The 13828-nt window shown below is 29.9% G+C and overlaps 1 protein-coding gene across 1 annotated transcript; it reads left to right on the top strand.

The window, feature by feature from the left end:
* LOC109725488 (protein Barley B recombinant-like) lies at positions 6333-7976 on the top strand. Its single transcript, XM_020254692.1, has 2 exons — positions 6333-6462; positions 6828-7976. The coding sequence occupies exon 2, from the start codon at positions 6943-6945 to the stop codon at positions 7762-7764; it is 822 nt and encodes a 273-aa protein (XP_020110281.1). The 5' UTR covers positions 6333-6462; positions 6828-6942; the 3' UTR covers positions 7765-7976.

The raw sequence follows: 13828 nt of genomic DNA, 5'->3' as shown, positions 1-13828 counted from the left end.
CTTCCTCAGGCTTTAAATAGAAAGAAAAAAAATATATCCTTGTTGGGTGAATTAGTGTTTGATTTACTCAAGAACTTCAAAATTATTTGATAGAAGAGTAGTATAACGTAAATTTCTAGTATAGTATACTATATTTAGTACTCAAAATTATTTTGTATGTAAAATATGTTATATCTATTAAATTATGGATGCAAAAAATTTAATTTTTTAGCAATCGTATCTAACGTAGTTGAGTAAGAATTTGATGATTAGTATATCTGAGTTTTCAAATTTAACACATATTTATTTTATATTTTCACCTAAGTTTATTTCTAAAAAAAAAATCAAACGGTCTCAAAATTACATTGATTTTTATCTGAGCTTCGGTATTTAATTTTCGATTTTTACATTAACTTTGGAGAGTTGCTCCCCATAAAAAATACTATTTACAGCAAAGAAAGCATCACTGTATAAAAACACGTGACAAACGTGAAGTGAAACACTTTTAAGGTTTCGTTTGGGATTGCGGGAAGATTGCGTTACGTGCGGTGAGAAAGTACGTTGGAAAAATACCATGTTTGTTTCTGTACGTAATATTGCGTACCGCATATCGCGATGGGTTGGTTACGATATATTTTCTACGGTCCCACCGGAAAACACAGAAGCATATTCTTATATGCTTTTTCCTCAACTCCATTTTATCTAATAGCGTTAGATAGACCTCAATACCAAACAAAGTCTAAATATCACACAATAGTCTCTGCCTCAGTAACTGAGTTGATGAATATGAATTTAGCTACATTATCAAGAGTGAAAGCGCATTAACCTTTGGAAGATAAAGCATATATGTATGCTCAAGAACCCACTAAATTTGCATCATATTTGCAATTACGGATGCAAATGAATTTGGGTCGAATGGAGCTCCGCCAAGTCGATATATGCTGAACTGGGCGGCAAGTGAAAACCAAAAATATAAAAATATATAACCTGCCCGAATCAGCTCCAATTCACCAAGTCAACTCATGTGCCCACAAGTAATGATTATCAACGTCGTCATCAGTTTTAGACATCATGAATAGTGCAGAAAAGTGGTCGGATAACAGTTTAAGAAGATGTTGAGACTTCTCAAAACTCAAAAATCAAACTCCCAACTTTCAAACATGATACAAAATTTTGATAGCGAGTAAGCTATTATTGGATAACTTCGATAATATTTTGATATTCGAATAAGTTATTCATGATTACTTCTATGTGGTGAAGTTATTTTTTGATTTTTTTTTCCTAATTACAAGTAAGAAGCTTGATTTTAGTAGTTTGGAAGGCTTTTGAGCCCAATAATTAGATAAATATCATATTTTTCTATGAGATGATTTATTTTATCTTATTCTAAAAAAATAATTTACAAATTGAATATGATAGTGCCTTGTATATACTTGACCATGCAACTCATCTACCAAATACAAGCCATTTAAATAGACGAAAAAAAAAGTTTAACAAAATACTTATGTATTTAAATAAAACTTTAAGCTCTATTTGGATGTATAAATATCTCATTCTACATATCCTATTGATTTACTCTAAAAGCTATTAATACTCATTTAGTAGCTAGGATATTCGGCCTTCAAATTATTTTTTTATAATAAAATAAATTATCTCATACGTGAAATATACTATCATATATACTAAATCATATATGCCAATATCTTTTAAGGAATAAAAATTAAACTCTTTGTTTACAATCATATAAAAAAATTCCGGCGCTAGGTAAGTGTTACTTGCATAATCAATTTATTGTGATAACTAAAAAATGTCTTATAACTTGTTGGATATCAAAATAAGTTACCTGATAATAACTTATTCGGTATACAAAAAAAAAAAATTGACATAATTTTATGGCAAAAGATATTGAGTTTTGTCCTCGAAAGTACCTTACTATCTACAAGTTGATAGAATAGTATATTTTACTTGCGATGATTTATCTTATTCTAAAGAGCAATCCGAAAGCTGAATATTCTGTTCCATTTTATACGTTTAAGTACACTCATAGCTTTGATGAGAAAAAAAAAACTTTTCATATTGAATAGTATATTACTGGATAAATTATTTTGACATCAAAATAAGTCCACAGAGTATATCTTATATGATACAATTGTTACAAAGAGGGCGTTTTTGCGTTTAAGAAATAGAAAACAGGAATTTCAAACATTTAAAAAATGAAACAACTGGAGGGAAAATAAAAAAATGAAACATTTAAAATTTTTTATGCCAAAAAATACACTACAACAAAAACGGTCTATAGCGACACTTTTAAATATCGGTACTGGTCAAAAAAAGTGCTGCTGGCTAAATTACCGACACTTTTAAAAAGTGTTGCTATATGTGGGGTCGCTAGGTATATAGTGACAGTTAAAGAGTGTCACTATAATCTAAAAAAGTACTGCTAATTTACCAACGCTTATTTAAGCATTTAGCAACCACTGGAACTCTATCTCGTTGGTTGCGGTGGCGGAGGAAGACGAGAGGGAAGGGCTCTTCGTCTAGGATTTCAGTGAATTGAGTGAGGGGAGACGGAGATATGGTAATCGATTTTTTTTTTTTCTTTTTTGTTTATAATCGGGCTGAATGGGTTGGGTGGGATGGGTTGAGTAGAGTAACCTTTTATTTTTGATTGGATTGGACTTTATATTTAGGCATTAGTAGATTTTTTTTAAAGTTTTGACATAAATGAAACACTTACATAAAAGTGTTCCAAACATGTGTTTCTATAACCTAATTCTGTTGTAGTGATATATGTGAAGAATTTTTCTAATCAGTGTGGATATATTTTTACTTTTGTTTTTAATAACAACGGTCTTTTGTAGAGAGTTTGAAAATATAAATGAAAATCTAAATTAGCAGTAGGAATTAGAATTAAAAATTTAATTTGATATTCCCAATCATGCTATAGAATAAAACTATTTGAAATATTTCAGCATGGTACTCTTTCCTAATTGTACTTATTAAAATAATATTTAGGTCTAGATTGCTAATGTGGTGGATAAAAGCACCACTTTACACTTTATAATGTCTATAAAATTCAAAAGCTCGTCAAATATTTTTCTCCTCCAATACTATAAAATTATAATAACAATTAATACAATAAATTAGGCTGATATACTATCGGTAGCACGGAGATCTCCATGCCACCAAATTATTTTCAATGATATTGTCTTCAATGATATAGTTTTCAAATCGACGATCGGCTCCGTTAAACTTGATCTACACTATTGAAAGTATTTGAAAATTAAATTTTATAATTTTTCGACATCATTTACTTATCAAATGAGTAGTCTAAAAATGAACGGATGAAAATAAAAATCTCATAAAAAATGATAATAAAATATTTGAATTTAAGATCAAAGTTAGTGATCTTACTCTAAATAATAAAAAAAAAAAAATTCATAAAAATTTCATCAGATTTGAATTGTTTTACACCGTTGAATTCATAAACGTGTTACATCGACCGTTAAAATTGTTAATTTTGAGACCTTTTGATCACTAGCCAAATGATATTGAAAAATTATGAAATTTAGTTTCCAAATATTTTTACTAGTATAGATCAAGTCTAACAGAACCGATCCGTATTACCGATAGTATACCAAACTAAATTTTACTATAATCTTATATAGAAAACTAAAAACAAAAAAAAAACTTAAAATTTTTTTAATTTTTAAAAATATATAATTAATACTTTTAACTACAACCGCACAAACTTCATCAAATAACGCTACATTCTCGGATTCAAAGCTAAGAAGTGTGTACAGGTAACATTTCTCTTCGTCTGTTTTGGTTGTCGGTGAATTGTGCAGTTCAAACAAAATTGGCAGGAAAGTGGGACCCTCTGTAAAGCCCCAAAAGTGAGATTAAAGGGCTCTCCTTGGTGGTTGGTACTCGAGACCCAAATTCGAATCCTAGTTGATTCATATTTTTAGTTAAGTTTATTTCTAAATGAAATAAACGAAGCGGATAGCGTGTTATCTATTTCTCAAAAAAAAAAAACTATATTATGTTACCGACTGTCCCTAAGTGGCAAAGAGTTTGGTGGTTGGTATCCGAGACCCAAATTCGAATTCTAGTATATTCACATTTTTAACTAAGTTTATTTCTAAAAATGAAATAAACGAAACGGATAGCGTGCTATCTATCTCTCAAAAAATAAAAATAATTATGTTTTTTAAAAAATGTATATATCTCTGTGAATTTTATAAAGTTTATAAAAAATATTCTTTAACTAGTCAAAGATCCTAGATTTGTCATTTAATCGTTATTTCAGTTTTAGTGCGTTTCATGTCAATATCCAATCGTGGTAGTACGGTATAATTCATGACTGTGAAAATATCGACAGTATTTCTAGCTTGGTGGTTGGTATCTGAGACCCAAATTCGAATCCTAATTGATTCATATTTCCAGCTAAATTTATTTCTAAATGAAATAAACAAAGCGGGTAGCGTGCTATCTATCTCTCTCTCAAAAAAAAAAAGAAAATATCGACAGTATCAGTGGTAGTAGCTGTGCGATGCATGCTGAGAAAGAATATTTTTATTTTTTTATAGTAAAATTTTAAATCTTTTTGACTGCTAAATCCAAAGTATGCCCTAATTATATTATTAGTTACTAATCTTTAACTTAAAATTTATTTTAATTGACAAATATTATCTTGTTACAATTAGATTTTATTTGTTAGTTAATATTTTAATATTTTTTTTCTTTCGCTACATACCCCATTTGAATAATCCTAAAAATATAGCATAGTTGAACTATGCTATACTGTTAAAAAAAATTATCCTGTGAAGTGTTTGAAAGAAAATAAAATGGCTTAATTTTTGGAGCATGAATATATTATACACCAAAAAATGGAATATTACAATCCATACTAACCAAAATAAAAAAATTTTACCATTTTTAGATGCCCTTACCCCAAAGATGTATCAAGTTCTTAATTTTAAATTTCAATATAAAATTTTAAATTTCAATCTAGATTTTAAATTTTAAATTTCACATTTCTAATTTCAAATTTTAGTTTTTAAATTTCAAAATTTGAAGTTTTAACTTTTAAAATTTGAAATTTAAAATTAAAATTAGAACCTCTAATTTTAAAATTTTAGTTTTAATTTTAATTTAAAATTTTAATTTTTATATTTTATTTTGAAATTTAAAATGTTAAATTTTAAATTTCAAATTCAAATTTTAAATTTCAAATTTTTTATTTTGAATAAATATTTAAATTTTAAATTTTAATTTTAAATTTCTAATTTCTAATTTCAAATTTTAGTTTTTAAATTTCAAAATTTGAAGTTTTAACTTTTAAAATTTGAAATTTAAAATTAAAATTAGAACCTCTAATTTTAAAATTTTAGTTTTAATTTTAATTTAAAATTTTAATTTTTATATTTTATTTTGAAATTTAAAATGTTAAATTTTAAATTTCAAATTCAAATTTTAAATTTCAAATTTTTTATTTTGAATAAATATTTAAATTTTAAATTTTAATTTCTAATTTTTAATTTTATATTTCAAATTCAAAATTCAAATATTTAAATTTTAAATTTTAAATTTTAATTTTAAATTTCTAATTTCTAATTTCAAATTTTAGTTTTTAAATTTCAAAATTTGAATTTTAACTTTAAAAATTTAAAATTTAAAATTAAAATTAGAACCTCTAATTTTAAAATTTTAATTTTAATTTTAATTTTTAATTTTTAATTTCAGATTTTTTATTTTGAATTTATAATTTCAAATTTTAAATTTTAAATTTCAAATTTAAAACATAAAATTATGTTTCTATTTTTAAATTTTAAAATTTAAAATTTATATTTTTTAAATTTTAATTTTGAATTTTGAGTTTTAATTTTTTAAAATTTTGTTTAAAATTTTGAATTTTGAATTTTAAATTTTAGAACTCTAATTGTTATAAATTCTATGGAATTGTACAATATATGTATCCAAATAGCGTAGAAATGATGCTGTGGAATTTTTTTTGTAGTCACATGATTTTGTATTTTATTTAGACCAAATCAATTTTCGTGTAAATCAACACGCTTCTTAACTTAATAAAACTTTACGAAACAACAAATAAAAATAAAAAATCTAATTATAAAAAATAAAAGGTTAGATAAAACTAAAAACTACTAGTGTGAAAATTCTAAAAGTAAAAATGCAATAAATAAGAAATAAGGTCAAAAAAGAAAATGTCTCTCTATTTGTAATTTCCCACTTACTATATTGCTCAGCATGTAATAAAATCTACCAAAAAATATTATAAAATTAAAAATCATACCTAGAAAAACATACTATGTTTAAACACCTCAGCAAAAACATAATCCTCCCCATTTCCATTTATACATAAAAAGACACCATTCTTTTCCTCTCTTCCTCCCCCTTCCTCTTTCTCTCCCTCACACCTCCTCAAAGAACCCTAAAAACACCTCTCTATCTCTCTCCAAAGTAAGTTAAACTCCCTTTTATTACCCATTCCCCTCTCTTTTTCTTTGTTTAATGCACTTTTCCTTCTTGTTTTGGTGGTAAAAGGAGGACCTTTATGTAAAAAATGTCACCTTCCCCATCTTTTCCTGAAATCTTATGCAAACTCATTTTGTTTATTTATGGAAAGATCTAAGATTCACCCTTAGAAGCATGCGATATTTCGATTTTTCCAAGAAAGATGCAATTTTTGGTTGTGTTTCAAACCCATTTCTCATGTTTGTGAAATTTTGGAGCTAGGGTTTGTGTAAAAATGTCATAGTTTTGTCACTTCTCTTCTTTTTCTTCAATCTGAGTGATGGATCTTTTGGTTTTGATGGGTTTTCTAGGTTTGGGAAACGGAGGAGGCAAATGCAGTAAATGGGTTGATCAGATTTGCTTAAAGATTGTGTTTTGGGGCTCACATTGCCGTAATTTTTGGTAGTTTACCCTAAGTTTGCCCTCATGGATGCTAATGGGGGACTCGGGATGCGAAATTGGGGCTACTATGATCAGCCCATAAAGGTTAATCCAGGGCTTCAGCTCATGTCCTCTGTGGCCGAGCACGAAAAGAAGCAGCTTTTCTCCAATGGAGGCTTTCTCCAAAGAGATTACAGTGCCCCTGAGACGTTTGCGCCGATTGAGTTCTTGAAGAATAGTTGGCCAAACTACAGGGAGGCCAAGATGCCCCAGATGATGCCTACTAACCCTAGTTATGATCTCCTGCCTAGTGCGAACGGGGCTCATTCCTTCCAAATCATGCAGGCGCCGAGCCCGCCCAAAGACGACAATGTCGCACCGATGAATGAGCCGCAAGCGACAAACGATAAGCCTCCGAAGAAGCGGTCTCGGGCTCGGCCGGAAAGCGCTTCTAAGCCCAGGAAGCCGAAAAAGGCTCCCGTTCCGAAAGAGGAACGCAAGGTTAACTCGAACCCGAGAGTGAGAAATGGGAGGAAAAGCGCGGATATCGTTATAAACGGAATTGACTTAGACTTGTCGGGGCTGCCCACTCCTGTGTGCTCATGCACGGGCGCTCCGCAGCAATGCTATAGATGGGGGGTCGGAGGGTGGCAGTCGGCCTGCTGTACTACTAGCATTTCCGTGTACCCGCTCCCGATGAGTACAAAGAGGAGGGGGTCGAGGATTGCGGGGAGAAAGATGAGCCAGGGCGCGTTTAGGAAGGTGCTGGAGAAGCTCGCGGGGGAGGGCTATAACCTTAATAACCCGATCGACTTGAGGGCTTACTGGGCTAAGCATGGAACCAACAAGTTTGTGACGATCAGGTAAAAGTTGTATAATGTCTGTAAGCTTAACTTTATGCAGAAGATCTCTGGGTAGAATGTAGCTCGATGTCGAGGTTAGATTCTAGTTTAGCAGCTGAATGCATGTTATTTCTTCTTTCCTTTTTTGCAACTTGTAGTTGTAACTATTAAACCTATCCAATCTAGATTGTCTTTTGCTTATCGCAAAAATGAATTTTTATAATGTCTCCTATTTTACTTATTGTAGTATGATATAAGTGGGATTGTAGAATCTAATCTCTTCTGAATATGGTAGTAATGCTATTGATACAACCGTCGACGTCCAACTTTAAATGTGAGTGTTTCCAAATGTTCTCTTCCCTTTTCTTGTACTGGTCGTATCCGATGAAGTCTTGAGTGCTTCTTTTTTGGGAAGTTTTTGAAGCAGAACGTTACGTTGTTATGAATATTTATGCGAATGTCAATGCTGATATCTACTAGATGAGAATTTATTTGTTAAGACCATTTTTGTCGCTGAAGATGCATATTTGACAACGCATTAACTTGTTAAATGCTCTAACAATATTTTGTGTTGCTGCCAAATCCCATTATCAAATGTTGTTCACAGTGACATCTTTCTCCTGGCATATACGTTCCACGTAGTGGTATTAGTCGTATATTGGAGATAAAAGTACTATTGGTGGATATATATCGAACATTATTCTCACTTTATCTTTGATAGTTTTCAATCCTAGTTACACTTCCTCTGTATTGCCATAGCAAGCATATTTATATATTTTCTCTTATAGTTTGTAGTAAAGGTTACTGTGATCTTCATGTTTAGCCTTTATTTTGTTTCTTTAACTTTTTTAACTGACTATATTTTTTTTTATTCACTTTTTTCTTAAAATTTTTGTCAATGTTTCATACTTTCAGATAATCCCTTCCCCTTTTATTCACCTTTTAACATTCCATCTTCAATTTTCTTTGATGACAATCCGTTTCCTTTACTTTTGCTAGCCATTTCCTACATTCATTTATCCTATGTTCAGAATATTTCTCCCCCCTCAATTATTACCATTTGAACCTCAAAGTTCCATCATTCACCCTATTCTGATGATAATTGGCTCCTCCTTTGATTCTTTGACGATGGATTTTGGCATTTTGCTACTCTTTTGACACATTTGATTATCTCATGTCATTTGCTTACCGGCTCCTTTTCTTGTTCTTTTTTCCCTTCATTACAATTTTGTTCTCAAATTTTATAGACCATTTCTTTTTTCAAGTTCTACAATCAAGTTGTAGAACACTTAATAACTCCATTCCATTGTTAAGCTTTGTGTTATTAATACTTTACAATCTTACGTGTGATTCTTTCTATTTTTGGAGGATTTTTTTTTTTTTTTTTTTTTTTTCCGTTTGCTTCCTTCTTAGCATATGTCAAACGGAACCACCCCAGCACTTCTTGTATGATGGATTACAATCTTTTCATGTTATTTTATCTAATGTCTTAGTGAAAAAAATTTCAATTTGATTATTCTTGAATGTAATTTCTCGCATTCGTCTCTCTTGAAGATTGTACTGGTAATACAAGAATGTCAACTATCGAAAATACGCAGCAACGTATCTCTAGATTATTTTCGTTATTTGTATCCAAAACTTCCGTGGACTCTTTTTTGTTCCGTATGTTGCTTTTCTTGACGGTCATGTAAAGTACCATATTTGGGTATCTCTTCCCGCTCATGAAGGTAGCTTTTTTTCTTACGTATAAAAACTATACACTCTTGTTAATTAATCTATATCGGTTAATTTTTTAAGGTTCATATCTACTATGACCAACCTGCATTTTGTTGTTCCCTTTAACGTACTTAGCGAACAACTATCCCTAGTCAATTTCTTACAAGAAAGTTTCTTAATGCCGAATAAATTTTTTAGTTCATACTATGATAGTTGTTCCTATGTCGTCATATCCGATTCTTACAATGTGACCGCTGTACCCTATAGCTGCTTCCTTGTTCTTCTGATCCTGCGTAACTTTTCATATCTTTTCTGAAGAGAATAAGTGACAATTTTGGGATGATCTTGATGCGAAGTTATTCCCGTTGTCAGTTACCATCATCTAATGGGTATTTATCGCAAATCATCGGTCTAACGATAAGTCGAAGAAAGCGCTTCTTCTGTGCAAGTACACAACTGGAGTGTTTGTGGCATCCTCTAACTAACATTACATTCTCTTTTAGGCCTGTGCTTCGCTTCTTACCTCTGTAATCTTGATGTGTAATAGTTAGATAATTACTCGTGATTTTGCTGTTAACTATTATAGCCTAGTTTAACTCTGCTACAATCTTAAACAAGAATAAAACCATCTCAAATTCGGCACGTTTCTATCGTCCCCATCATCTATCATTCTTCAGACATAGGATTCTTTACTTTGTTCTATATGATGAACGTATTTCTGTGCCATGCTATGTTATTTTCTCTTTGAAATTTGAATCCAAAGTAGAACTCAACTTTACTACATACAATTAGGATTGTTTTCGGCGTACGGCGCTTAGATTTGTTATCCCTTCTGCAGTAGTGGGGTACTGAAACTTAGTTGAACTGGTGGCGCAACTGCATCTGAGATCTTCAATTCGCGCCGCACAACTCAAATTCAAGTGTTTGTGACTTTTTTTTGTTGTGTTCGCTGACTACTTTTGAGATGAAAGCTTTGAGGTCGGTTTTCATCGGAACGCGCATCCCGTTCTGTCGTTTTCTTTCACCTACTTTTGTTGTGTATGGAAAATTTGAGCATTCAACGTGTTGACTAGCTCTTATTATCTTGTTTGAGATTCATTATATCATTGGTATTGAGAATGCCATGGGTCATAGACAAGTTATCTCTTTCTTTGAGTGTTTGATGTATTTTTCTGATATGTTAAAATTTTTTTTGATTTAGACATGTTGGACAGCATTAAATTTGGCTTTTCTGGAAAGTTCCTTTGTGGTGTACATTCTAGGTCTTCTTTATCTCTTATTTAAGAATAAAAATCCAAAAACAATGCATTTATAAATCACTCGATTTATATTATGACCAAAACCACCTTAGTATAGATAGTATAGATAGGTAAAAAGTTATTGGCTTGGTTCATTCTAAATAGCCATGTAAATTTTCCGCTTCGTTTATTCTTTTAAAACATAAATTTACCCGAAAATATAAATCAACTAATATTTGAACTTGAAATTTTGGGTGTATCAATCATCGAGTCTTTTGTCACTTGCGCTTGGAACAGTCAGTTAAAAATTCAACTGCTGTGTAAAATTCAATGGTTAGGACTTAGGAGTTTGAATCTACTGTGTTTGTGTATGATGATGTAATGGCATACGCAATGTGTAAGGATTAGATTGATTTTATATTCACATTTCCCAAACTCTAATGATATTTAATGGAAATTTTTCTTTTTTATTTTACAAAAGATGCAAACGTTTACTTTTCAATATTAATTTAAATAAAGCCTTGACCATTTCACGTGGCATAATATTGGCATTAATTTTTATATTATTTATTATTATATATTCCCGCCCATTAACGTATCCTTTTGAATAAGTTGTCACTGTTTGGTTTAGCATAAGTCCCACGAAAAAGACACTCGAGCCTAATTTGATAATATGAACATTACCAAACATTTTCTTTTTGCACAAGTGGTTATTGTTTGGTCTTAGCATATTAGCATGCTATAGTAGCAACGGATTAATATTATAATTATAAATAAAATAGCATGTATTGTAGCATATAATGTATTAATTAAAATGTATTATTTTGTGTTATTTGTATATAATTTTTTGAGCTAGGCTTCTGTGTTTTCGAAAATACGGAGGCCTCCGTATTTGTAAGTTATTTTCGATGATGGGGCATCCGATTCGGCGATCGGTTTCGTTAAACATAATCTACGCTATTGAAACTATCTAAAAACCAAATTTCATAATTTTTTGACTTTGTTTGTCTAGTGAACAAGTGGCCTCAAAATGAACGGCTGAAAATAAAAATCTCATAAAAAATAATGGTAAATGACTCAAATTTCAAATCGGAAGTATTGATCTTGCTATTGATGTTTAGTAGATTTTTTTTAAAATTTTTTATGTAATTTGGATATTTCTACACCGTTGAACTAAACAACGTGCCACATTGACCATTAAAATAGTCATTTTTGAAACCTTTTGATCGCTTGGTAAATGATATCAAAAAATTATAACATTTGGTTTCTAGATAGTTCTAATAGAGTAGATTATACTTAACGGGGCCGATCGTCGAATCGAACGTCCTATCATCGAAAACAACTTACAAATACGGAGATCTCTATACTTTCAAAAGTACGGAAGACGTACTCTAATTTTTTTATAATTTTCTGCTATGCTTGAGATAACTATCAAACACACTTTTAGCTATTTTTAAGAATAAAAGAATGTTTAACCAAACATAATTTTAAACTTGGCCTTGTATATTTCAAAATAATTAGCTATTTCAAAAATAAAAAAAATTTATTCCTAAACATATTTACTCCGAACCAAACATAGCCCTAAGAGGCCGAGTTTAATAATTTGACGGCTAGAAACATTATTTTTATAGTGATATAAAAGAATCAAATAAATAAATAAATAAATAAAAACTTTAAATATTACCCTTGTGATTTTTTTTTTTTCTTTCCGTTATTCCATCCATATAAAATTAAAATCACAGGATACTAAAATGAATATTTGACAAACTATAAATGAGATATTTGAAATTTTTTATAGAAAAAACTTCAAATACTTTCCCTGTGGTTTCACACTTTCATTTTAGTACCATATGTTTTAAAGTGTATCAAATTAGTACTTTGTGGTTTTGCACTTTCTCACTTTAGTATCCTGTGGTTTAAAGTGTATCAAGTTAATTAATATCCTGTGGTTTCGTATTTTTTCACTTTAGTACCCTGTGATTTAAATATTTCGTTAAATTATATATAAAAAAAACTTCAGATACCCCATCTAGATTTATCGAATATTCATTTTAGTATCATTTAGTTTTAACTTTGTCACTAATTTAACGAAAAAAATATTCCGAAATAAATAATAAAAAGAGAAAAATGAAATCACAGGATACTAAGTTGATACAAAAATGAAACCACAGAGTACTAACATGATACACTTTAAATCACAGGGTACTAATATGAGAAAGTACGAAACTACAGGGGGTATTTGAATTTTTTTTTTTATATGATTTAGCGAAGTGTTGACTGTTGAGGAAGATGCTTATNCACAAGGTACTAATATAAGAAAGTGCAAAACTACAGGAGGTATTTGATTTTTTTTTTTTATATGATTTAAGGAAGTGTCGAGGAAGATGCTTATGAAAAAGAAAAAAAAAATTACGGAATTAATACACTTTAAATTATTATAGAATATTAAAATAAGGAAACGCACATGGGTATAAATAAAAAACTCGCCTCTTTCCTACCGCAATAGAAAATGGAAAATTTTTATTTTCATCTGACAAAAGATGCAAATATGTATTTCTTTTAATATTATAATAATAATTTAAATAAAGCCTTCACCATTTCACGTGGCATAATACTGGCATTATTTTTATATTATTTATTATATATTCCTGTCCATTAACGTGTCCTTTTGAATAAGTTGTCACTATTTGGTTTAGCATAAGTCCCACCAAAAAGACACACAACCCTAATTTGATAATATGAACATTACCAAACATTTTCTTTTTGGACAAGTGGTTATTGTTTTGTCTTAGCATATAATATAGCATGCAATAGTAGCAAAGGGCTAATATTATAATTATTATAAATAAAATAGCATGTATTGTAGCATATATATAATGAATTAATTAAAATGTATTATTTTGTGTTATTTGTATATGATTTTTTTTTTAATAATTTTCTGCTATGCTTAAGATAATTATCAAACACACTTTTACCTATTTTTAAAAATAAAAGAATGTTTAATCACTGACCTTTTCTAGAGCAAGTGGCAAAGAGCTTGGTGGTTGACACCCGAGGCCCAAGTTCGAATCCTAGTTGATTTACATTTCCAACTAAGTTTATTTCTAAATGAAATAAACAAAGCGGGTAATATGC

The sequence above is a fragment of the Ananas comosus genome, linkage group 20 (assembly GCF_001540865.1).
Source record: "Ananas comosus cultivar F153 linkage group 20, ASM154086v1, whole genome shotgun sequence".
Taxonomy (NCBI): domain Eukaryota; kingdom Viridiplantae; phylum Streptophyta; class Magnoliopsida; order Poales; family Bromeliaceae; genus Ananas; species Ananas comosus.
The sequence above is the reverse complement of the archived record's forward strand: the minus strand, read 5'-3'. Positions and strand labels throughout refer to the sequence as shown.

Bases quoted from the DNA above. Each gene is read 5' to 3' on its own strand.
- LOC109725488 (XM_020254692.1), top strand. From the start codon at position 6,943: ATGGATGCTAATGGGGGACTCGGGATGCGAAATTGGGGCTACTATGAT.